Genomic DNA, 25,287 nt, shown 5'->3' with positions numbered 1-25,287 from the left:
GTGTAAATAAAATAAAGCGCGGGGAGCGCCCGGCCGCGGGAGGAAAGAGTCAGCGCCGCGCTCGCTCTGCCGTGGAGGCTCGGCCGGCGCCAGACCCTGCGGCCACGGCCCGCGGGCACGGCCGCCCGCGCGCCCTCCGCGCCCCGACAGCGGCTCGGCAGCCGGCGACGGGCGCCCCGCGCCCGGTCTCGCCCCGACGGGTGCGCCCCGACGGCCCCGCCGAGCCCCGCGCGGGGGCCCCGGCGCTCACCGCCCGCTCGGGGCGCCGCGCCGCCGGGCTCCCTGCGCGGCGCCGGGCGCGGCCGGCACTAACCGCGGGCCGGCCGCCGGGGCTGTCCCCGCGCAGCTCCGGGGCGCCGGCGGGACGGGGCTCGACCCCGGGCGGACGGGCCCTGCGGTGCCTCCGCAGCCCAGGTGGCGACAGCTGCGGCGGGCCGCGCCGGGCCGGGCCGCGTCGCGCCGAGCCGCCGCCGCCCCCCTCCGACGGCACCGCAGGACCCCGGACCGCAACGGGTCCAAGCGCTGTGGAGCCCGCGGCGGGCAGCTCCCCCTTCGGAAGGACATTTTGTCTCAACGCTCGTTCAGCGCCGTTCGCTGCAACGTTAATTTCCAGGCGGCCGCTCCGCCTCGGCGCCGGCGTCCCCGCTAGCCGGGGCCGCCACCCACAGCAGCCCCGGGTCCGCGGCACGGGCGCAGCCCCCCGTCCCTGAGGGGCTCTGGGCGTTCGCACGATCGCGGTGGGAAGCTGCCAGAGGCGGCCCGCTCAGAAACACGCTCCGAGTCTCGCAGCGTGCCTCCGAGGCGGGCCGGGCCACGCTGCCAGGGCTTCGCTCGCCGCCGGCGGGCACCGCGGGGCCGAGCCGGGCCCTGCCAAGCCGTGCCGGGCCGGGCTGAGCCGGGCCAGGCCGGCGGGACGCACGGAGTGTTCTTACTGTTGGTAGTCCTGTTTGCAGTAGAGCTTTCGGTCCCGGAAGTAGCAGCTGGTGGTGAGGGCTTGCTGACACACCGCGCACTGCAAACACTCTTCGTGCCAGGAGGACTCGTTCACCCTCATCAGAAACCGATCCGAGATGGGCCTCTGGCAGCCTTCGCACACGGCCTGGTGCTGGCAGTCCGACCCTGGGAACGGCAAAGAGCGGCGTGAAGCGGCGGGACGGGCCCGCGCCTCCCCGGCCCCGCGCCGCTCTCGCGCCCGGCCCCGGCCCCGGCCCCGGCCCCGGCCCCGCTGCGGCGCCCGGAGTCGGGCAGCCGCGAGCAGCGCAGCTCGGCCGGCCTCGGACTTCGGCAGGGGCGAGCGTGGCCGCCTCCAGGTCTGCGCCCCGCAAGTGTCAGTTAGAAAGTTCCGCGCCCGCCTGCAGCCCGGGGCGAGGCTGCTCAGCCCGCAGCCAGCCGGGCTCGGGCTCCGTCAGAGCGCAGCCCCGGGCACCGAGCGGAGCCAGGGGAGCAGCAGGGTTTGCTTTTTGGCATAGCCGAGAAACGAGCAGCAACTCACCCAGTAACACTCCTAACGTGGCCGGACCCGAGCGCAGAGGGTGATCTTCCATTTTAATACCGTCCAGCATCTTTGAGCAGTCCGACTGGCCCCGCGTAAAGCACCTTTCCAAGGACTCGGGACCTGTTGCAATATCCATGGGGCAGGCGGCGGCGCTGGCCGGCGCTCCGGGGCGGCCGGGGGAGACGGGCTGCCGGGCGGCGGGGCCGGCTCAGCCCCGCGTCTGGCCGAGCTCTGGGACACTCTGTTGCTGGGAGGAGGGAGTCGCTTTTATTTTTATCTGGGAGACATGAGGAGCGTTTCCTGCCTGAACTTCCAGAGACGGGGGGCAGAGGAAGGAGCCGGCGCCGCTGCCCATGGGGGCAGCCCGTGCTACACAGGCGCGCACATGCTCCGCACACGGCGCTGGGCAGCCCGCGTTGTCACCTGCTCGCCGGAGCCCCACGCCCTCCGCGGAGGGCCCTCCCGGGGCCGGGGCCGGGGCCGGGGCCGGGGCCGGGCGGAGCGGCGCGGCGGGGCCGGGCGGGGCGGCGGGGCTTCCCCGGCGCTCCGCAGCCCATGTGCCATGCGGCGTCCCGAGGAGCCGCGCCGTTTAGAGAAGGGGCCGCGGCGGAGGAACACACCCCCCGGCGCCTCACCCCTCCTCAAACTTGCTGACATTTGAACTCCATTGGTGCGCGCCGTATCGCTGCGCCGCGGTGATCCGTCTCCTCGACGTCAAATAGTGCCCTGGCCCCGGCGGGCCCCCGCAGCCCCCGAAGCGCGGCGGCGCCCGAGGCGCGGGGCGGGCGGGCTCCGCGCACCCCCGGGGCGAGTCGGGGCGGCCGCGGGGCGCGCGGACAGCGCGCGGGGCCGGGGCGCGCCCCCGCGGGCCGGGGGCCTGGTCCTGGGGCCGGGGCCGGGACCGGGGCCGGGGCTGGGGCGAGCGGCCGGGAGAAGAGAGCGCGGCCGCCGAGGAGCGGCCCCGAGCGGCTCCCTGAGTCCCCGCCGGGCTCCGCTCCGGCCGGGCGGCGGCCGACAGCCGGCAGCTCGGCCCGACGGCAGCTCCTGGCTCCTGCCCCGGGGTACGTAGCTGCGCCGCCGGCCCCGCCGCGCGGGCGGCCCGCCGGCCAGGGCCGCGGGCAGGTGGCGGCGGGGCCCGGGCGGCCGCGGGCAGCCCCCGGGCGAGAGCCGCCGGGCGGCGGGGCCGCGCCTTTGTCCCCGCCGGCACCTGGCGGGGACGGGGCAGGGGCGCGGGGCCGCGCCGTTAACGCCCGTCGCTGCCGGCCGGCTCCGCTACGGCGCGGGGCCGGGGCCCTGGCCCCGGCTGCCCGCGGAGGGGCCCGGTGGCCGGCGCGGAGCGGCGCGGCGCGGCGCGGGGCCGGGCGGCCGCCGCAGGGCTACCGGGCGGCGCCCCGCGGGGCTCGGCGTGCGGGCGCGGAGGGCCCGGCCCGGCCCGGCCCGAGGGAGCGTCCGGTGACTCCGCTCCTTTCCGAGGGGCCGACCCCCGGGCCGAGGGCGGCGGGACCGTCCCGCGGCCGTGCCCGGGAGCGCTCAGCGCGCTCGGGAGCGCTGTGTCCGCACGTACTGTCTAAATACCGTTTAACGCGACTGGCTGCAGAGAGCTTTGGATGTGCTGTACTGTTTCGTTCTCTTAAATGCAAAAGTATTTGAACGCGTAGATGCTCTGTGTTTATATATATAATTACATATTTGCACACAATATGCACGTGCGAAAAAAAAAGCATATTTTAATTTACCGCGCTCTTCTGTTCTTTTTTGTTCAGAAAGAAACATATAAGAAAAGCGATGCCCACCGCTCTCCATATGCTAGAGAGAGAATTCCTGAAATACCGTGTTTGGGGCTTTCCTTTCGTTTTTGTTTTTTTGCTGATACCGTTAAAAATTTAAATCTAAGGAAATAAAAGTCTGGAAAGGATTCAGTACCGGGTTTCTTAATGTGACCCGTGATATGCTGTGACCCTGCTGAAGGAAGAGAGTTTATTTTGTAATGCTCCCAAAATATTGATATTTAATAAGCAGGACAAGTGTTAACTTGAATTACTTAATGCTTTTTTTTCTGGGTCTTGAGGTAAAGCCTTCTTTCTCTTCGTACAGAAACATCTCTGAATGAAATTCATAATTACGTTTTAGTCAAATATTTTGGAAAGGGTTTTAAGTAGTAGAGCTTATTTGATTTTTGTTCGGGACAATACAAATCTGAAAACCTTTGTAGCTAATACCGAAAAAATAATATATGATTATTTAATTCTGAGATCAAGATAAAAGCTGCTTAGATTTCAGAGTTCAATCAGCGGAGAAAAAAAAGCTTCTCGTTTACATTAATTTTTTATGTTCCCTTCCTATTGTCGTGTAAGGATTCAGTTTTCTCCATCACACAACGGCTATGTTAAACTGTGTTCGACAATTGCGAGGAAAATGGGAGTCCCTCTGTCCTTTCCGCAATAGTTTTTGTAACTTCAAATTAAAAAAAACCAAACAAACAAAAAAAAACACCAATCCTCTGCGGCGGGACCGTTGAGAGAGGAACGGGAACCCTCCCAAACTCGCACCCACAGCAATAATTCAATCTTTGTTCGTGGGCTTTTACTCACAAATATCACACCAAAGATTTGTTACTTCTTGCCATGTGTGTGTACGAACACTGCACCGGATAATTGTTATCCCTGCCTGTTACCCCGAGAACAATTCGATGAGGTGTTATATTCGGTTTATAAAGTGCTTTTAACGAAAAACAAAATACAATTAAAACACCCACGCGCAAAACCATCACAGAAATAAAACATAACCAAGCCTGACACAACCCCTCCTCCCCGTGGCTTGGTTCTAATTCCGTATTTATTTGCAAGACAAATCTTTTTGTTTTGAGGTGTTTTGTTTTAATTTTAAGAGTTGAGCAACCAGTCACCCTTCTGTATTTCCTAAACAAGGCAGGGAAGAATAGGGTATAGGAGTAAATAACGCTGGTTTGAATCCACCTGAGGAACCTTCGTGGCTGCTGCAGTTGTGCGCGTGGATTCGCGCAGCTCCCGCGGCCGAGGATGAGGCGGTGACCGCCCGCGTGGGAGCGGCGCTCCCGTCCTCTTCCCTCGTCGTCGGCCCTGCTCAGGCGCGTGCACGCGTGTGCCCGAGCGCCGGGGAGCCCGGGGGGGGCTCGGCCGTGGGTGCGCGGCAAGACCCGCTCCCCGCGGGTGTGCGGATGTGTGCGTGACAGACCCGCCGTGCTCCGCGCTGCGTGTGCGTGCCCGGGACGGCGGGGGGCCCCGGTCTGAACGAAAGAGAGGAAGGAGAGGAAGGAGAGGAAGGAGAGGAAGGAGAGGAAGGAGAGGAAGGAGAGGAAGGAGAGGACCTCTCCGTTTTCTCTGCGTGAGCGTGTAGCCCCTGGTCGGGTGTGTGGGTGTCTGCGCATCCTGGCTGCGTGCATGCGTGTGCAGCCCCGTCTGTGCCCGTGCTTTTTTCTGCACTCCCGGCGGGGTGCGTGCGGCCGCCCCGCCGGGCCCAGCGCGACGTTCCCCGAGGTGCGTGCGTGCGGTCCGTCGGGGCGCGGGACGCGCAGCGCCCGCTGCCCCTGGAGCGGTGTCCGCAACCCGCGGGGGTGCGGGGGGAGCTCCGCAGGGTGCGGACTTTGCCGAGCCGATGCGGAGCGTGCAGCCCCTCGGGCGCAAAGCCTGATCTCCGGCTGCGGGCGGGCTCCCCGGTCCGCTGGAGGCGGCGACCGCGCTGCGACCGCGGCCCGGCCCGGCCCGGCCCGGCCCGGCTCTGCTGCTCGGGGCGGCCTCGGGTGCAGCCTGCCCCCTGCCGGCGCGCGGCGGCACGGCCGGGGCGAGCCGCGGGCGGTGCGGGGCCGAGCCGAGAGCGGGCCGGGGTCAGCCGGGGCGAGGCAAGCCCAGGAAGCCCGGGGCCGGCGCCGCGGCTCGGGGCCCGGGGCCGGCGAGCGCAGGGCCCGGGGGCGGCCCCGCGGGGAGGCGGCGGCCGCTCTGCTCGCTCCCGGCCGGCGCGGAGCAGCCTCTCGTCTGGCCGGGCGCCTGGGCCCGGGCGCCGCAGCCACCGGCCCCGTCTGCAGCGATGCGGACGCGGGACGTGGGGGGAGCGGGGTGCCGCGGGGCTGCACTAGGTGCCGTCGGCTCCGTCTCACTTTGTCCTGTTTCTCTATCCACAGCTGGACTCCGCGACTCGCTGCCCCGCGGAACCACGGCCTTTGCCGCTGGCAGGCGGCCGACACCGAACCGTCGCTGCCCGGAGACCGTCCCGCGGCGGGGGCGGGCGGTGCTGAGGGAGCCCGGCCCTGCTCGTGGCTCACCGGCCCGGCCGCACGGCGGGCAGACACACCTCGGGGCGGGCGCGGCGGGGGCGCACCGGTGCAGGAGACCCGCGGAGCCCTTCCCCGAGCAGCGGCCTCTCCCCAGAAGGGCTCTGCAGCCCGCGGCTCAGCCCGACGGAGCGCCCGGGGTGCCACCCGCCGTTCGGTGCTTCTCCCCCGACGGCCTCAGCCCCCGGGCCGGCTCCGCAGGCCGCCGAAGGGTCTGGGCCGTCGCGAGGGGACACTTGCGGCGTCGCCGGACCGGGAGCCGCGGCGGAGCGGCTCCGCAGCCCGGGAAGAGTGCACGTCGGGTGCGCTCGGCGATGACTGATGCAGCCCGCTCTCCCTCCCTCGGAAGGATAAATGTAAGCGAGCTGCAAAGTGTAGTTACTAATAACAATAACAATAAATTACCGTGCTGTTGCTCGGTAGCACAAACAAACGATCGCCGTGAACCACGCGGTGTCTCCCCGCGCCTCGCAGCCGCCCCTCCCCGGGGACCGGCCCGTCCACCGCGGGCGGCTGGCGGGGACGGCCCGCCAACACCGCTGGGGCTCGGCCCGCAGCGGGCGGGGGCTTCACCTTGGCCCCGGGCAGGGACCCTTCTCGCCCGGCAGCCTCGTGGAGCAGGTGACCGGTCAGCGACGAGGCCGCAGCAGTGCCAGGGAGCAGGACCGGTGCTCAGGCGGCCCGGGGTGCAGCCGGCGGGTGGGTGGGTGGGTGGCCTGGAGCCGGCGCGGGCCCGCGCCCCGAGCCTGCAGTGATCGGTGCCGGCGCAGCCTTTCAAAGGGCCCGACCCCTCCCAGGGAGCCCCGGGAACCCCCGCGCCGTCTCGGCGGGAGCGGGCCGGCAGACCGCGGTCGAAGGCTGTGCTCTGTGGAAGGCGGCGAGCACCGAGCCGGTATTTTAATTAAGCAGGGTCTCTTTGATATAGGCAGCCTGATGCTATCTCTGTGCGCTGTTCCCTTCACGGCAGCTTTTGGGTAGGAAAATTGCTGAGAAAGCTGGATCACATGGACTGTCTGAGCTGCTCAGAGCAGCGCCAGAAAGCCCCGGGGAAGGCAGCGGGTGCGTGTGTGAATGTGCGCGGCGCGCTGGGAGTTCCAGCTCTGCTGTGGTGCGGTGCGCGCTGTGTACATTTTCGGGGGGCCTGGAGGAACTATAGTCAATTTACCATGATTAAAGGCACAAGCAAGGAGGCGCCACACATTTGCATGTGCCTTCATCTTTTTTAAGTGGATTTTTGAGGGCAGTGCGGCAGACAGAGTTGGACTCCGCGTCCCCTCTCCGCCGGCGGAGCGCCTCGCCGTGCTGCCTGGTGGCGCAGCGGTCTCGGACCCTCCGCCCGCCCCGAGGGGCGAGGGCGCCGCGGACGGGCCTGGGCGCCAGGGCCCGTCAGGGCTGTACCGGCCCGGAGCGGTGCCGCTCCGCTGCCCGGTCCCTCACTCCGTCGCAGACACGGCCCCGCGCGCCCGGATCCGGCCCGGCGACAGGCGCGGCTCCGCGCTGTCCTCCCTCTCGCCGCGGGCCAGCGGCTCGCCCGGCGCCGGGAGCTCCGGGACGGGCCGCGCCCTTCTGCGCCGTCCCGGGCGCCTCCGCGCTCGCCTCGGCTCCAGCCCTCGAAGCCCTTCAGGCACCCCGCTCCCGCGGCCGGCCGCGGCCCGCGTTACCAGCGCAGCCGCGTCCCTCGCCCCGGCCAAGGAGCTGCTCCCCGTGCGGGCAGGCACCGCCGCACCCGGGCGCTGCCCGGCCCGCAGCAGCCGCGCTGAGGAGGGGCCGTGGCGCCCGGCCCAGCGGACCCGCCGGGCAGGCGGCTCAGTCCCCGGGGCAGCGGCGGCGGACACCGGGCTCGGGTCCCAGCGAGGTCTCCCGGCTCCCGTCCCGACTCGGATTAGACTGAACCGGTCCTCGGCCCCGGTCGATCCTCGCCCGCTCCATCGACCTGCGCTCGCCCTCCTGGGCTCCCTGCGCGCCGGGCGCCGCGCTCGCGAGCTCGGGGAAGAGCGGGAGCGGCCGGGCCCGACGGGGCGGCCGGGCCAGGACGAGCCCCCGGCTGGCTGCGGCGTGGCGTGCACATGTGTCCCCGGCGGCGGCCCGGTGCCAGGTGCAGGGCTGGGGGCAGAGTTTACCGCCAGGTTCTGATGGCTCCACGGGTTTCCCAGCCCGAGGGAGGGCGGGGGTTCTTTCCCCAGTTCAGGGCAAATACCTTCATTTCACTGGGAAATTTAACCTCTCCTTGGAGTTGGATCCATTATAGGGGTTTAATATCCGCTCTTTTACAGCTCAGTGTTGTAAAGGCAGCAGCCAGGTCTGTGAACTCTGACATGTGCACCCGCGGGGGGGTGGGGGGGCCTGCCGGCGCGGGGCGCGCCTGCGAGCGCAGCCTTTCATCTGCGGGGTCGCCGCACCGGCCCCGCCGGTCGGCAGCGGGAGGGGGCGGCGGTCGCTCCCCACCCGGGCTGCCAAGTCGGGCCCGAAGCGCCCGCACTCCCCCTCGGGGCCCTCCGCGGAGTCCCAGGGGTTCCGCAGCCGCCGGCCACGAAGTGCCGGGGGTGCTGGCGTGGCCCATAGCTCCACCGACCCCGCGGGAGCGAGTTGTGTCTGCGCGGCGGAGGCCGTGCCCGGCTCGATGGCCTCCCCCTCGGCGGGGGCACGGCAGGTGCCCCGGGCGCCCCAGGGAGCCGTGCCGCGCACCCGGCCTGGCTGCCGGAGCTGCCTGTCTTGGTGTCTCTCCCTCTCGGAGGGATGCGCTCGGTAGCGACCGGTCATTTCCAGGGCAGCCGCCTCCACAGTTATAAACCGGGACCCGCTCCACGGAGCCGACCCTCCTGCACAGGCGCGAATTGCACCGTACGTCCGGCAGGGTCTGCCGGAGGGACGGGAAGGGACGAGGGGACCCTGAATCTTCCGCTCTTTCTCCCGCATATCGGCAGGTGCGTGGGACCAGCCCGGGAGGGGGCACCGGGCCGACGCCGACCGCGGGGCCGGGCCGGGCCGGGCCGTCGGGCCCTCACTCGGACGGGCGGGCGGTACCGCGGCAGCCGCGCCGGCAGTGCCCTGTGCCGGGGAGAACGGCCGAGCCAGGCTGCCCGGGCAGGAGCTCGGCGCCCGCGGGGGCGGCCGCCGGGAGCAGCGGGTCACTCCGCCCGCCGCGCAGTGCTGCCGGCTCCCGGTACAGGCGGCTGGCCCGTGCCGCCCGCGCCACGGCTCGAGGCGGCGCCGGGGGCTCCGTTGGCGCGGGGCAGTCCCGGGGACGCGTGTGCGGCTGCCGACGGCGGCGATGCTGCCCGCCGGGCGGGACGCGAGCTCCCGTTGGAGGGGCGGACGGAGCCGCCCGTTCCTCGGCTTTGCGGACGCACCGCGGGATCGCTTCTACAATGTAATCGAAAAACCTAAATAAAACCCGATTTTCAGGGAAAAGGAAGATTCCAACAACGAGAAACCGTTTCCTGCTCGGGCTGGGCAGCCGCTCGCTTACGACCAACGTTTCTGCGCCGACAGGAGCGCAGACCCCGGCCGCTCTCCTTCCTCCCCCGCAGCACCGAGCTCGGCGGAGCGCGGGCACGACGGCGCCGTGCACCACCGAAGCCGGCTCCGCTGCCCGCCCGGGCTCCGCCGCAGCCCGCGCAGCTCCCGCGCTCCCGGGGCCCGGCCGCCGGGGCCTCGTGGGCCGGGCTGCGCCGCCGCCCTGCCGCACTGCTCGCCGCTCAGCCCGCCCCGCACGGCCCCAGGCCGCGAGCACGGGGACCGAGCGGCCCGGCCCGCCGAGCCCGGGGCGCTCCTGCCGCCCGCCGGCAGCCCCGCCAGGTGCCGGCGCCGCGCCGGGCCGGCCCCTCGGCCTCTTCTCTGCTCGGGAGCCTGCGGCCCGGCCGGTCCCGTCCCGGGCGCAGTGGGGGCGAGCGCCCACCTCCCAGGGGCGGGCGGGACGCCGAGCGCGGAGCCCGGGCCGGGGACACCCCCGAGCCGCCGGGAGCTCCGCGCCCACCGGTCGCCGCCCGCTTCTGAAGCTTGTCCCGGCGCTGCCGGAGCTGCGCCGAGGTCGACGGGGCTCCCCTTTTGCGCGGCCACAACCGGCGCTCCTGCACTGCTTGTTGCTCCTCACGGGGAGAAATGCGAAATGAAGACCGAACGTAGGAAGAAGGAAGAGAGGGCTTTGTATATAAGATAGTATAACTTTCTACCTAAGCTATTAATAGCTACCAGAAAATATAAGTTGTAGGCAGTTGTGTTACATTATCTGGTCGGGCTTTTCTGCCGTGGGTCTCCTGGACTAGCTTTCTAAATAGAAAATAATCACATGAAATGGGGAAATACCAGAAAGAGTGCAAATAAATAGTGCTGTTAACCTTGCCGGTCTGTGCACTCCCTTGAATAGCAAAGCCGAGAGCTCCTTTCTGGTTTATATTAGTGATTATTGCACTGTCATTAAAGAATGCAGGGGTGGAAATATTTGCTTCGGGACTCCAAGCACACACAGTACAGCAAGAGGGGAAGAAATCCTTGGTGTGTGTGTGCCGCACAAAAAAAGGAGAAATGCCAAAGCAAAAACCCAGAATAGCCAAAGGCAGGAGAACCTGCGTGGGGAAGACTCCGTTCCCTGCTCCACTGTGCAATCCCGAGCGCCGGCGGAGCTGCTCCCGCCTCTCTCCATTTCATATCCATTTTGCTTACAGGCTACTGCTTCCAAACTCTGTAACACACATCTGGCAGTTTGTCATGAAGAGCAGTTGCGTGATGTAATTCCACAACATGACATGTTCTCACCTGATGCCAACTGATCACTGTAAAGATGCACACGAAGCTTCAGGCTCTTCTGGCAGCATTTTCTTGTCCTCTCTCTTTCTCTTGCATGTCTGCGTTTATCTGACATGCTGGATGCTGGCAAGACAAGACTTGGAGCAGCCCTCGGAGGTCTTTATTAGAAGTCAGGGCTTCGACCAGCGAATACCAGCCCTATACTTTTGTTGTTGTTTTTTTTTTTTTGAAACCAGCTGCCCTCACCGTATTCCTCAACTGCGTTATCTGCTCATAGTTCCGTCCCCCTGAGGAGCCAGGTGGCATGGGAGGACACTTCCCCCACCCCCTCACCCCGCCGTTATTCATAAGCACAAAACTTACTATTTCTTGTTATCTCAGAACGTAAGTGTATATAAACTCGTTTGGGATTGCTCTTCAGTCAGCCGCCACTTCTAATGGTGTTTTCCTAAAAGAAATCAGCTAATCCCAAGGCTCAAAGGTTGTCACAAACAATAAACACTTTCACCTTTAGCCTCACTTGGACAATGGCAGATGAGCCAATTTGACACTCCTCTTCGCACCACAGATTTGCTCCCCTAATTATTTTACCATTCTTACTCTTGGTCAGAATAGAGGAACGCCTAGCATCTGCATTATTTTTGCTAGAGAAACGGCTCTATTGTACACTCCTGTGTCCTGTAGCTCTGCACGTAGAAAATCGAGAACAATCAAAGGGCAACGGAGCTGGTTTGACTGCTTCCAGCCGAAGTCTCATTTTCGCTCTTCCCCTAGAGATATCCTGGTTATCTGTGGAGTTCAGTATTTGTATAATACATGGGGAGAAGAGGTATTCCCCAAGAACTGTCAGGTCATCTGATAAAAGTGTGGCAAAGCAGTCACATTTGCCACAGATTTGGAGCACCCTTTCAACCTGGGTCAAAAGGGACTAAAAATCAGTGAAGTGGAAGAGTGGATGGAGAACTTCAAAGTGATTTTCAATGTGCTCTCAGTGGACGTGAATGCATTTGGTTGCAGTCTCAATCACTTGAAAACATGGGTGATACATGCCATCCCCTCCCCCACTTCCCCCCTCAAATGATGATCTTACACTTCTGAAGCAGTGACTTCGCTAGCATGAATTATGATTTGTTCAGTCACTTACCCACAGAGAGTTAATCCTTCCCCCCACCCCCTTTCCTAAATCAGGATTTCCTTAACGCTAAGGGTTGAAAAAATCAGACCCAAGAAGCCTGTCATATAAACCAGTAGATAAAGGCATTCACATTTCTGATTTGGGATGCAACATTATGATTAGAGCAACTGGGTTAATGAGCTAAAGTGGAAAAATACGTTCTACAAGCCTAATTGACCACCGTATCTTTAGAAGACCTCAGCTCAGGAAAACATCCCAATGCAGCACAGCATTTCAGCCTGCACTTAAGAGCTATGCTGAACATGAGAGGCTCGGAGTGAAGGTGGTGTGAAGGAAAGAGAGCCTTCCTCCTCGCTCCCGTGAGCTGCGTTTGCAGGCTTTTCCAGTCCCAGCTGTGCATATCTTCCAGCAGAAACTCACAATTTGCAGCAGCTCCCAACAGCCCCGGCAGCAGCAGGCGAGCTGCCCCGTGTTGGGCAGGAGCCAGGCACAAGCTAGGCTCCTGCTCCTCAGTGCCTGCTGAGATAGGACCTCCCAGAACAGATAGCTAGGCTCACGTTCTTAAATATCAGCAGCATGAGTGTCTGGGGTTTGATTTTTGCTAGTGTCAAGGAATAAACCCATTGGTCATAAAAATTAGGGTAAGACTGAGTGTATTGATGTGTAGTTATACTTTATATTACAGATTATAAGGTTACTCAGGAGAATAATGCAGTATATTAAAGGGATTCTCATGTCCCATTTTCCTCAGCTATGAAAGCTGGTGAAGTGACGGGATCCAGGGTCATAGACGTTTAGATTCATTCTTCTCTGAAATCACTCTATGTGATAAAGCAAGGAAAGCATCAGATGCCAATTACATGATTTCAAAGTCATACATATATTGCACACTCCCCAGTTTATTATTTTTTTTCCTGACATCATTCACACTTGAACTTATCCTTGACTTTGCGTGGAGTTGCAATCAAAGACACTAAGAAAATTGTGGTTAATTAGTAAAATAAGTTAATAGGAAGGTACTAAGATTCTGCTATTAAAATAGGAAGGGACAGTTGTAAAGCCTGTAACAGTTTGAACTTTCATGCTCAGTTTGCCAGAGAAGGTAGAAAAAAAAAAGTTGCACAACATTAACATGTCGTTGTGAACTCTTAGAGCATCTCTTGTTGCCAGAGAAGCCACTTCTCACTGAAGCAACTGCTGTCATTTAAAAATACCTCTGGATTCAGCACCCAAGGACAGATAAGACACCAGGACCCCCATTATTTCTGGAGGGGATGACACCTCTGCCATAGGCATGGAAGAGCCAGCTCCTGTTCAAGGACTGGGCTCTCTGCAAAGAGGTAGAGGGAGGGTATGACAAAGACAATCTGAAACTCTGAATATAGGTGCTGGAAAAAGGCTGGGAAGAGGCAGATAACAGGAGCCATGAAGACTGAAACACGGTACAAGTGGGGAGGAATTTTAAGGGTAACATTTTGTTTCCTTTTGTCAGGTGAAAGACATGCAGAGCAGTTGTTACTGATGTTCAAACAGAGCTTTCAGTGCTGAGATGTACATCTGGAAACATCAAGTGTCCACCAACAAGAACATACACTTCTAAAATATAATTACCTTGGAAAACTAGCATTTTAATTTCAATTACAATTGTTCTATGAGAGACAGATGTGAACTGTTAAAATGTTTATAACATGGTTTAACAGTAAAAAAAACAAATATTAATGAAATGCATTTCACTGATGGGATTTGATTGGCATGCTGTATTAATTACAGGCCTTTCACCTCTGAAACTGCTGTTCTAATCCTGTTGGTGCTCAGGGAAAACAATTTAAAACTTGTTTATATATTCTAAAATGATATAGGCATCTTGGAGAAAAAGGTCTGAATTACAGCATTGGTTTCACTATAGATAAATACTTTAAAAGGAACATCTGCCAACATATACATTCCAGGCATCCTACAATCCCAATGCACCTTGAATATCTACAGAGACTACTACATGCAAATAATAGCTATCAGACTCTTGGAGTGCAAATCAAAATGGCAAGAAAGTTTCTCTAGCACCATCCGGCCAAGACCTGCAGATCATCTTCTCTCTACCAGCAGGTGGAGACGAGAACATTAGAGCATTCAAAAATCAATGAAAGGAAATTGATTTCCCTATCACTAAGCCGATGTGTTAAAAACACATCATTTATCTTTAAGATTATCACAAGAGTGGTTTAGGGGCATAGGATCTTAAAACATTCTTTATTTTTATTCCTAGTTGCTAAAGCAGAGGGTACCATCCGATCACATCATTTTTTTTTTCCTTTTTTCAGCCAGAAGTAGTAAGAACTTTCTTAACTTCCAGGGTAAAACGTTAATTCAGCTTGTGTGTGGAGCCAGGGACACTGCCGAGCTTCTTTGCCGAGCATTCCACATGGAGCTAGTGCAGACCGAAAGAGAAGGGGCGGACAGCCCCTGACCACGGAGCCAGAACAAACAGCATTCGCGCTCAAGGGACAGTCTCTGACTGTGCAACCCAAGTCACTCTTGGCTTTAGCAGAGACGCTCTGTCTGCTTCCAGCCTTGGGTACATCATGTCCTTGTGCATCCACAAGCAGGGAAACAGCAATGTTCTCTCTCCTGTCTATACCTTGGAAGAGTACATACTGCTGTGCCATGCTCAGTGCAGCACCCACATCTGGCAGACCACTGGAGAGAACAGCTGAAGGAGACTACTAAGGGGAGAGTGTTTTAACCCTTTCCATAGGTAGGAAATTGAAACAGTGAATAAGCCATTTATTTAGAGCCCAGAGACCTCAAGTGCACACGAGTTCTTGGCTCTTAAGCTTTGACCAAGCTAACATTAGACCACAATACACAAAAGAAAACCACAGAATGAACAAGCACTACCAATCAGCAAGGATGACAGGCATTACGAGCAGCCTAAATCCTGCAGTAACACCCCCCACCCCCCTCACCCCCCCCAAACTTCAGCACTTTCCCTACTTGCACCGGGGTATGCATCTTACCTAATGGAGACCTGCACAGAGAGCGGGTAGCCCATGATCAGAACTAACCACTGAGAAAGCCCTGTGGAACCCGAAGCCATCAGCATAACCCACAGCCCAATTTAATTAAACAAACACAACTTGTTTGCTGATGACAAGGATGTGTTTTTCTCTGTAGTACAAACACTAACATTTAAAATATCATAATGTAGTAAGTAACTTAGCCTCTATCACAAAATGGAAGCGAGAAAAACAAAAACATAATGGGATAATATTTTTAACCATAAAACCAATTTTAGTCTATTCTATACATTCTATGGCAGGGTATTTTATGTGATTTGGATACAACTCTGCTAGCACATTAAAGTTTATTGGCCTTGAAAAAAATGGATGCATCACTGATGATAGAGACTTGGTGTTATACTGTCAATACACATTTTATGTGATCTCTGTCTTAAATACAATTCAGACCTTTGGACTCCGTACGGAGTTGGACTTCAGCCTTTTCTGTAATTATTTGGTGTCTTGTTAACATTTTATAGGCATGTCTGTTTAAATAAACTTATTTGATGTGCATTTATTTTGGCTGTGGCCTGGTGTATAGGATGGATGTGTTTTTCTTTGTCTTTTAAAAGAAATCAAAGTAAAGCTGAACAATGGAACTGCAAGGGAAATAAATTTAAATATAGTGTTTGTTTCATTTAACAACAATACAATACAGTTAAAATGAAATGGACCTGACAACATTATTTATGAGGATGTAATTATCCAAATGTTCTACACTTAGCATATAAATATTACAACTGTAAAGCATCTTTTTTTTTTTTTTGCCAGTTACATTGAATGAATGTTGCATTTGAGCACAACAGGCACAATTTACGTGCAGTAATGGACTTTGAAAAGAGCTGAAAATTTAGAGGGCTTTTTAAAACTGCCCTTCTACTCTATTTTTATGTGCTTTCTGAACACTTCTGGAAGAAATAGAGTATTTTCATGTGCATCCTATGTGCATTAAGGGAGATTATTTGTTTCAGCAATTGGTTCCAGCATGCAGAAAAGAGAACCCAGGAAGAGCAAGCCACTCACCCCTCTGCAACCACCTGTGCTGATGCTAATACCCTCAGCCCTTTCCAGGGAACCTGAAAAGGGAAAGATCATGCAGGTTCCTCCCTTGGCATTACTCTTCCATCACCAGAACACACACAACCAAAGAGCCCAACAGATCCAGTGAGGTTCTGTTTTAAAAACTCATTTAACTATATAGACTGTGCATCCTCCAAAGCCTCATTAAATCATCTGCTGGTACCACTGATCATATACTAATGATGTAAAAGTATGTTCTGTGGTAATTATGACATACCTGGCAGCCTTTGCCCTCAAGATTCCAAGATATTAAGTGATGCTGACCTTATCACATACGAGTCAGGCTCAGGAAGGGAGGAAGGTAATAGCAGAGAAAGCTCAGAACATTATTTTCTTTCCCTATTCTTTACACAGAAAGGTTCCTAATAAGATTTTAAATTTCAGATGCTGAAAACAAAACAAATACAGAAACAAGAAGAACCATACTAAATTACACCTTGCCTTTCTTTATTACCATATGACATTCACAGGGACTTAGAAATATGCAGAGAGATGTTTGCTGACCACTAAAAACCAGCAACTTCAAAAACGAACAGCATCTACATAAGCAATATTCAACAAAAGCTAGAAATAATTAGATACATTAAACAAAGAAATATTCTCAGTTTCTTTGAATTGCAGGGAGGATTTAACACTGTCTCCTTTATCACTTCAGTGCCAGTAACAGTACCTTTAACAAACCGCTGTGAGCTTCTCAGAGGCTTGCACATACTGACAGTCCTTTTCTCTGCTCCCTAACAGCACTCTGCACTGCCGTCCTTGTTTCACAAGGGGCAATTGTTCCTGTCATTTTTTGCTGAGATCTCACCCAAGCACACCAGCCCCAACTTTGCAGAGCTGTAGGTTCAGCAGGGCCAGCAGCATCCATCAGTGAGTGAAAGGGACTGGGCCAGGTAAGGAACTGCACTTCCTTCTTAATGAGGTACAACTGAGGACTGAGCAAGAGAATTCATGGTAACCATCAATTAATTCAGTAAATACACTGCATAGAAAACAGACTTTTGTCTGTGAGAAATTCTGTTTGTTTGGCTGTTGTGGTTTTGTTTGTTTGTTTTTCCCAGGTTTTCCATTTCTCTTGCTAAGTAAGGATTTTTATTTCTACAAACATGGAGAGACATTGATGCAAGCAGAGTGGTACGTATTATAAAATATGCCTTGGGCAAAACATTGTCATTCTAACATCTTTCTCAATGAACTAGGTTGACTGTCAATGTGGACATGGCTTTTCATTTTAGTATAACAGGTACTAATGTACTGTGTACTCAGTGTGCAGAAAAGACCTCAGAAAGGAAATTTCCACTGTTTTTCAAGCAATTATGATCCTTTCTCCCCACAGACTACTACTGTCATATTGTAGCAGAAAGAAGCAAAAGAAAAGGCATATATGTCCACATAGGCATCACAGCTCTTGGAATTCAGTCCTACTTTTCCTGCTTTTTAATCCCTGTATCGTCTGTATTATACCTTGCACAACAGTAACATGGGCTATTCCTGGGTTCTCGTCTGATGCTTTCTTATGGTCAATACAATGAAAGAAAAGAGCTTCTAAGAAGGTACAGTCAAATTAAATCACAGTCATGAAGTTGGAAAAGATTACCAGAAATCACAAAATATGACAAAAATAACGGATGACTTTGGAGTATAAATTTATACGTGAGCACTTATACCAATGCAAGCAGCATTAAGAGTTTTCAGATTCACATTCTTATACCCTAAGCCTTTTGGAATACGGTTTTGCTGAGGATACTTCCTGCATGCCACAGCTTTGTAAACTGATTGGTTAATGTTTCATTGTCATTCATCAACCACAGTTTGTTCAAACCGGACATCTCCATAGCAAGTTTGTGCAAGCCGCCTGTGGAGGATGAATTTCACCTCCATTGCACCTGCTGCTATGGCTCCGAAGAAGCAATTTTCTCTGGGGAAAGACTGTGACTGTTGATGATAGCATTGATACTGCATCTGTTCTCTACATCTACTTCCCAAATCTGTCACATCAAGCTCTGAGATGATGAGGATAATTAAAGCCCAGCTGAATAACCTTCTAGGGCCCATTGAGAAAGAATGAATATTTCAGTGCTCAAAACCCTATTGCTACCCTCACAGATTACTCATCTTTCACTTCCCAGAAAAATAATACAACTGTCCCCTTTGCTGTCTCCTGTACGTATCATCCTGCAGAATGAACTGGTTCCAAATCTTTATTTTTCCAGAAGTCACTGTTTGTCACTGGTTATTGCGCTGGCAGAGGCACATGTAACTATTCCCTATATTACTTTCAAAGCATCAGAAACTAAATGAAGGATTCTTTTCTAATCAGGTTAAATCAAGAGCTAAACCTGCACCGTCAGAGAAACAAACTCAAGTTTCTTTTCTCACTTAGCTCCATCTACTGATATTACAGCAGATTGCACATGGCTGCAGAGCTGCACTACACATACCAGACATGCTCTGTCTTCCATCAATAATAATTTTAAGGTTAATTTTTCAAGAGATTAGAAAAAAATGCTATCACGGGAAAGATAAGTGATTGTGTATGTTTACCCCATGGGGTTTTTACATCAGAAGTGTGAAGTGAATTACAGGGTACAATAACCCAGAGGAAAGTTAGCTTCTTACTGGTGAAAAGCATTTTGGATCCCATTCAATAATCCACTGTGAGACCACACATCAGAATTGTATTTATTTACAGATCCAATTGAAATGGAGCCTGTAAGGAGGAGCCCAAGATCAGAGGCAAGATGCAGTTAAGATCTGAGAAAAGGCAGTGTTTGTGGGCAGAAATACTGAAGAGTGTACATGAGGCCAGATCTAGTAGCCTTTGCCCAGACAAAATTCCCACTGAACTGAATGGGTTGAATCACTCGGTAGTTTGCCAGAGAAAGGCTTGTTAGCTCAAGCCTCTGGGTAATCTTCCTGTGATGCGCGTGCCAGTCTGCTTTCACAAGTGCTGGCACTCAGTCTTCCCCTGGCTCTTCTGAGTTAATTCTCCATTTTGCTAAGAATCTAACCATGAAGCCAAGTCGTACCTCTGCCCTCCCCTCAACCTCTCTGCTCCCTACCTCTGTGCATACCAATCAAATAGGTGATAAAATTGTACATTTTATTTAGTGGTATTGTTTGATTATCATTATTTTGTTGATCTGTGCTGCAGGACATTCTTATTAGGACATTATTATTGCTAAGAAAAAAAAAAAAAAAAGAACATGAGATTGGAAAAGCCTGTCCTCATTTATACCTGAGCAAGTTTTTTGGGGACAAAATGCTGAAACTCTTATTCAGGAAAATATATATATATATATATTATATATATATATATATAAATCAAGCTCTTAAAATTCATTCATTTGGCTCAAAACCACTAAGATCGATAAGCAATGCTTGAGTTTTCCTCCTGCCCTTGGAGCAGTCAGAGTCATATTGCCAGCTTTTAGCTCTAAGTATGGGGACTAGAATCTCACATTTTAAATTAAACACTAGGAGTCCCATATAGCCTCATGGCTCCTGGAACTGGGACTTTAAAGCACTATTAAATCCCATGACACCTATGCTAAAACCCCAATACTGTATATGGGGCTGGGTCATACTCTTTTAAGAAAAGGCTGAATGAAAGAGGAGTGGGAAATAGCCTCATTTTTGCCTTTTTTATTTTCACTTTGGAACAACAAAGAGAGCTTTTGAGAGCTCATGTTTTGCAGAACATAGTTGGAAGAAAAAACGTGGTTCTTATCAGGGCAAACAGCTTCAAGAAGAAGCAGACACTGCCAACCACTTCCCTGCGCCGTGGTGCCCTTCTCCTAGCACTGGGCATATGCTCCAAAGTGAAACTTGCTCTACTTATGCTAAACTGATAGTACAAGTAGTAAAGTCTTTTCCCTTTCGGTTTAAATGAATCCTTGCCACTTAAGTTCATGTTTATTTTTATAATATGGACTCTATGTCGTTTATTGCTCCCAAAGGGACTCCAAATACCATGATGGTTATGAGTGAACCTGGGAATATACTTCTGAATTACTTGTGATTTATCCTCCTGCTGATGCACATAATAACGCAGCTCTTCCATAGCCTGTTCAAGGCTTTTAATTATTAATTTCTGTACTTTGTGTGGCATCATGTGACAGTTATTGCTGCTGTGGGTGGGAATTACTGTGCCTGTGCTTGCTGGTAACAACTTTGTCATTGGGAATTTTATATTTCAGGCTAAACACTGGATAGCTTTGGAATGGCTTGAACCTGTCCGCAACAATGGCACAAGTGTCATATAAAACCAGGCCCTCTGCAGTATCAAGATGCTGAGGAGTGCAGCGCTCAAAGGGAACCATGAACACAGTGGGGACAAAGGATGCCTCGGGGCCTTCGCAACACAGCTGGAAGTGGGGCCATCAGCAAGGATGTGCCACCATGCGACCCTGCCCACGCTGCTTGGACAAGCAGGCCATGCTCATCTCTAGTGAGAGCAGCCCAGCGTTTCGGGTGGTTAATGTCACTAATATTGGCACATGTATTCACATTCAGAGATTCCCATTTAATAACTGTAGGCTATAGCTCAGCTTTGGCAATAGAAGATGATGGCTCTTGATTTCACAGACCTGAAGCTTTACACATTAGTCGAAACATCAAGAAATGTCCCCAGTTGCTTGTGAGGCTAGCTTCCACCCTTTGCACCCTTACCCTCTGAACACCCAGCATCACAACAGATTGTTCCTAGCGTATATTTATACCACAGTCCTGCCATGCTCATTTTGTTGGGTCAGAGCCCCAGTGTGCTTCAATCTGCCTGCAAGAGGCCAGTCCCTGATTTCACAGCCAATGGCTTTGTATCTGCGGCTATTCCAGGAACATCACATATATCTTGCACACAGCACACCTTCCAGACTGCCTCAGACTTCACTGTTACCTCTTACTAAAGATATTAGAAGAATAGAATCATTCTACATATAACAAAATCTTTATTTCTCAGTGCTAGCAGCCAACCAGCTCTAATTCCATGTAACTCCTTGAAAAAGCCAACAGGTCCAAATAGGTCTGTTGACTTAACAGCTTGTTCTGGATGCCATCTCCAAGTAATTGGAAGAGAAGAATGTTATGAGGAGTAGTCAGCATGGATTCACCAAGGAGAAGGCGTGCTCGACCAACCTTGTTGCCTTCTATGATGGCATCACCAGCTGGGTAGATGGGGGAGAGCAGTGGATGTCATCTACCTTGACTTTAGCAAGGCTTTCGATACTGTCTCCCATGACATCCTGATAGCAAAGCTGAGAAAGTGTGGGGATAGAGGAGTGGACAGTAAGGTGGATTGAGAACCGGCTGACTGGCCGAGCTTAGAGGGTGGTGATCGGCGGCACAGAGTCCAGCTGGAGACCTGTGACTAGCGGCGTTCCCCAGGGGTCAGTGCTGGATCCGCTCTTGTTCAACATCTTCATCGACGACCTTGATGAGGGAATAGTGTCTGCCCCCAGAAACTACGCCGATGACACAAAGCTGGGAGAAGTGGCTGACACCAGAAGGCTGTGCTGCCATTCAGTGAGACCTGGACCAGCTGGAGAGATGGGCAGGAAGAAACCAAATGAGGTTTAATAAGAGCAAGTGTAGAGTCCTGCACCTGGGAAGGAACAACCGGACATATCAGTACAGGCTGAGGGACGACCTGCTGGAGAGGAGCTCTGAGGAGAAGGACCTGGGGGTCCTGGTGGACGACAGGTTGACCATGAGCCAGCAGTGTGCCCTGGTGGCCAAGAAGGCCAATGGGATCCTGGCGTGCGTTAAAAGGAGCATGGCCAGCAGGTCAAGGGAGGTGATCCTCCCCCTCTACTCTGCCCTGGTGAGGCCTCACCTGGAGTACTGTGTCCAGTTCTGGGCTCCCCGGTACAAAAAAGACAGGGATCTCCTGGAGAGAGGCCAGCGGAGGGCCACAAAGATGATACGGGGCCTGGAGCATCTTCCCTATGAGGAAAGGCTGAGACACCTGGGTCTGTTCAGCCTGGAGAAAAGAAGACTGAGAGGGGAATCTCATCAATGTGTATAAATACCTGAGGTGTGGGACACAGAGGGATTTGGCCAACCTCTTTTCAGTGGTTTGTGGGGACAGGACAAGGGGCAATGGCCACAAGATAGAGCACAGGAAGTTCCGCACCAACATGCGAAAGAACTTCTTCACAGCGAGGGTGGCGGAGCACTGGAACAGGCTGCCCAGGGAGGTTGTGGAGTCTCCTTCTCTGGAGATACTCAAGGCCTGTCTGGACGCCTACCTGGGCAGCCTGCTCTAAGGAACCTGCTTTGGCAGGGGGGTTGGACCTGATGATCTTTCGAGGTCCCTTCCAACCCCTTCGATTCTGTGATTCTGTGACTTCAGCATGCTCATCTCCTCTGTTGGGACAAGTCTCTGGTAAGATTTGAGGAATTTTTGCAGCAACCTTATAAGCAGCAACATACTGGTAAGCATTCGTGTTCCTGAGCAGCACAGGACGTTCATTTTCCTGCTGTGAGTCTGTGTTGCCCTGTGTGGTGAAATGGGGCCTGGGGCTTTGCCACTCTTCCCCACGCACACAGCTTTTCTCAGGAGAAGCAGGGGTCTTACTGGGGCAGGAACACATTGTACCTGGTGCTGTTTGCAGGCCTGGACCCCCCAGAGGAGGCTGCAGGACTGGGTCCATATGAAGACCTTCAGCAGCAGCCAGGGGAGAAGCCCTCCCTCCCCCTTCCTCCTCAGTTACTGAATCTGTTTAAACTAGAGGAGAAGGGTGAGGAAGTGAGACCTTTTGGAGAAGCCACATAGATGTTTGTTTTCCTTGGGGGTTTATATCAACATTGGTCTTGACATTTTGCCTCTTATTATGTGTGGCTCTTTAAAGGGTGAAATAATATTTTCTTTTGCTTGAGAAAAGGACAAAGTTCAGACAAAGCGCTCAACCTGAAATCATTTTCTTCTTTCCCAACAGTTTACACATTGTCTATGCTATGGCTTGGTGTGAAGTGCCACTCTGCAAACAGAGGGAGCTGGTGGGGCCCCACTCCCCTAGGCCCACGCAAGCTGCGTCATGCAGGGCTTTGCACCCCTCACGCCCACCTGTGCCACAGGCAGGGCCACAGTCACAAGGCAGGTTTGGTGTGCTGCCTAGCATGGGGCTTTAATAGTTTTCATAATTGACAAACCACTCTGTGAAGTTTGAAAATCCAGTTTCTTTCTCTTGCCCATCTAATCTCCCTTCATCTGGCAGAAGTCTGTTTCCAGCACAGGCTGTTTATCTGCGCACTAAGGTGTTGCTAAAGTCACTAGTCAAAGCATTTAGTAGTGACTGGGGTTGGGATTGTCTTCTTTGCACATTGCCCAGAAAGAGCTTTCACTCTGTTCTTGAGCCTTGGCCTCTTGCTACACAGGGCTGAAAGGGAAGCAGCAGCAGAGACGGAGAAGGGTCAGGCACAGAGGAGGTGCTGCCTCTGAGCAGAAGTCCTAGGCTCAGAAGGAAGTACAGCATAGCCTGTAGTGATGGTTGGTTAGGGTCAGCCTAACTCATACAACTCCTCACCTGTATACTAAAGCAAGCAAAAGCAAAAGCTTAGTTAAAATGTCAGTTTTAAAATGCCCCTCAGATTGAAAGAAGAGTCCTCAGAGCAAGAAACCCCAGTTGAACACAAGAGCAGTTCAATGGCTCAGACATGACTGAGAAGCAATTGAGTGAATAGCATGGGAAATACATATATCCAGAAGACAAAGATGTGGGGATACTGTTGGTTTCGGAAAGCAGCCAGAGCTTTCAGGTGCTGCCCTCCCCGTGGCTTGCAGCGGTCGGCTGCCCACGCAGCCGGTGGCAGCCCCGCCACCCGCCCAGGGCCCCCTCCCACCCTGCCCCAGCAGGATCCGGCAGCCAGAGCGGGGGCACCTGCGCATGTGGGGAGGTGAGGGGCTGGGAGACAAAATGAATTTGGTGGGGCAACTCCCAAACTTTTTGGCACACGCCAAAGCCAAAAAGGGCCTAAGCCAGAGGAAAGCAAGTTTGGGGAGGCTGTTGCTGTGCTGACTGCTGCCGGTGAAATGCTCAGTCATGGCATGAGCACAAAGACCAATTTCCTTTCCTAACCCATAAACATAAATGTCAGAGCTGTAAGCTGATGGGCTGGCTCTCCTCCCTGCTTTGCTAAACGTGCTGTTGCAAAGCTAAGGACTCTTGACACCATCAGAAATGAGGGTGAAGCATTTTCCTAGCTAGCACTGAAAAGCACTGAAAAGCAGTGAGTGCTGAAGCCAAGCAGATCTTTCACTGCAGAAGGCAAGACCTGCCTCACAGCAGCTTCAGCTGCAGATCTGGTTGGCAAACCGTCCTTGGCAAGGCACCTCAGGTATTGGCCAGGGAAGTCCCAGTGAAACAGCAGGGGAAACCAAAGATGAAAACCTTTCCTTGCTCTGACCATGGATTGCGCCATGGTACGTGGGTCTGTCAGCACATGCTGTCTCTTGTGTGCTTGCAACCTAAATAATGCCCTTTTCTTATGCACTTACCTAGGCTTTTAGTGGCCTTTATCTTTTAATTCTACCTGAAGCTTGTAAGTGCTAATGTTTGGGTAAATAAAATATTTTCTACCTGGAAAAACTGTGGATGTTTCTTATCAGCATAAAATTGTAGCTTATTTCTGAATTTGATAAGGTTAGCCACCTCTATTGCCCTTTGTAGACAAATTTTATTTTGTGAAAGATTTGGGGGTTTGTTACACTCATTAGGAAGATAAATATATTTTGTTACACACTAATTGCTATAGATACAGAGCACTGCATTATAAACACATTACATTACTCATTTGCAGAATTATTTTACTCCAATATTTCATTGTAACCTAGTAAATCTACATAGTGTGAAATCAAGTGAAAACAGATCCATATAATAATCTGCAAACCTCTGGTAGTAAAATAGGATTTTTCTGTAACTCATGTATTTCTAGTTCAGACATATTTTTTTTATTCAGTGTTCTCTTTAGGAATGTGTTTCACAGAGAGACAGTCTTCAAGCAATACAAGCCTATAAAATACGCATCAACAAAAAGTTAGCAAATGTTTTATAATGTCACACAACTAGTTGCGATAAGAAAGGAACAGAGACTGCGCTGTGCCCTCCGGGGTGCAATGGAAAGGCTTGCCTCGCTATGATGTAGCTTACCCAAGTGACTCCAAAGTACGCAATGCATTAGCATTACCTCAAAACAGCTGTTCAAATGCTGTAGGACATGCAGCAGACCTCTGACCTGCAGGTGAAGATGGAATGAATGCAAATCATAATTTCCCAATTATTTTGGGGTGAAATGTGACACTGGAGTTAGTGCTCACCAATCAGGTTAACAAGTTAGCTGAAACTTTATCTTCCTGTACTTGAATTACTGGGAAATCATCTTGCTGCCCTGATGGAAGAGATATGGACCGTCACCCATTTACAGAAGGGCTGCAGGAGCTGAATGCCACTTCCCGGCACTGCGGCATCCC

The 25,287-nt window shown here is 54.0% G+C and overlaps 2 protein-coding genes across 2 annotated transcripts in view; one reads left to right on the top strand and one right to left on the bottom strand.

The window, feature by feature from the left end:
- LMX1B (LIM homeobox transcription factor 1 beta) overlaps positions 1-2,117 on the bottom strand; it is a 109,162-nt gene extending 107,045 nt beyond the window's left edge. Inside the window, exons 1-2 of the mRNA XM_083807756.1 lie at positions 1,493-2,117; positions 933-1,119 (exon numbers count right to left, since the gene is read on the bottom strand). Of these exons, the coding sequence (XP_083663882.1) occupies positions 933-1,119; positions 1,493-1,631 (326 nt within the window). The 5' untranslated portion in view covers positions 1,632-2,117. The remainder of the gene's footprint in view (positions 1-932; positions 1,120-1,492) is intronic.
- On the top strand, positions 2,058-7,160 carry LOC310885138 (uncharacterized protein; the record flags this gene model as incomplete). The annotated part of the gene is made up of 3 exons (XM_083808083.1): positions 2,058-2,082; positions 2,245-2,556; positions 5,652-7,160. 3 exons carry the CDS (start codon positions 2,058-2,060, stop codon positions 6,554-6,556), a joined length of 1,242 nt encoding a protein of 413 aa, XP_083664209.1. The 3' UTR covers positions 6,557-7,160.
- Between the last annotated feature and the right edge of the window lie 18,127 nt (positions 7,161-25,287).

The sequence above is a fragment of the Anser anser genome (assembly GCF_964211835.1).
Source record: "Anser anser genome assembly, chromosome: 21".
NCBI lineage: Eukaryota > Metazoa > Chordata > Aves > Anseriformes > Anatidae > Anser > Anser anser.
The sequence above is the reverse complement of the archived record's forward strand: the minus strand, read 5'-3'. Positions and strand labels throughout refer to the sequence as shown.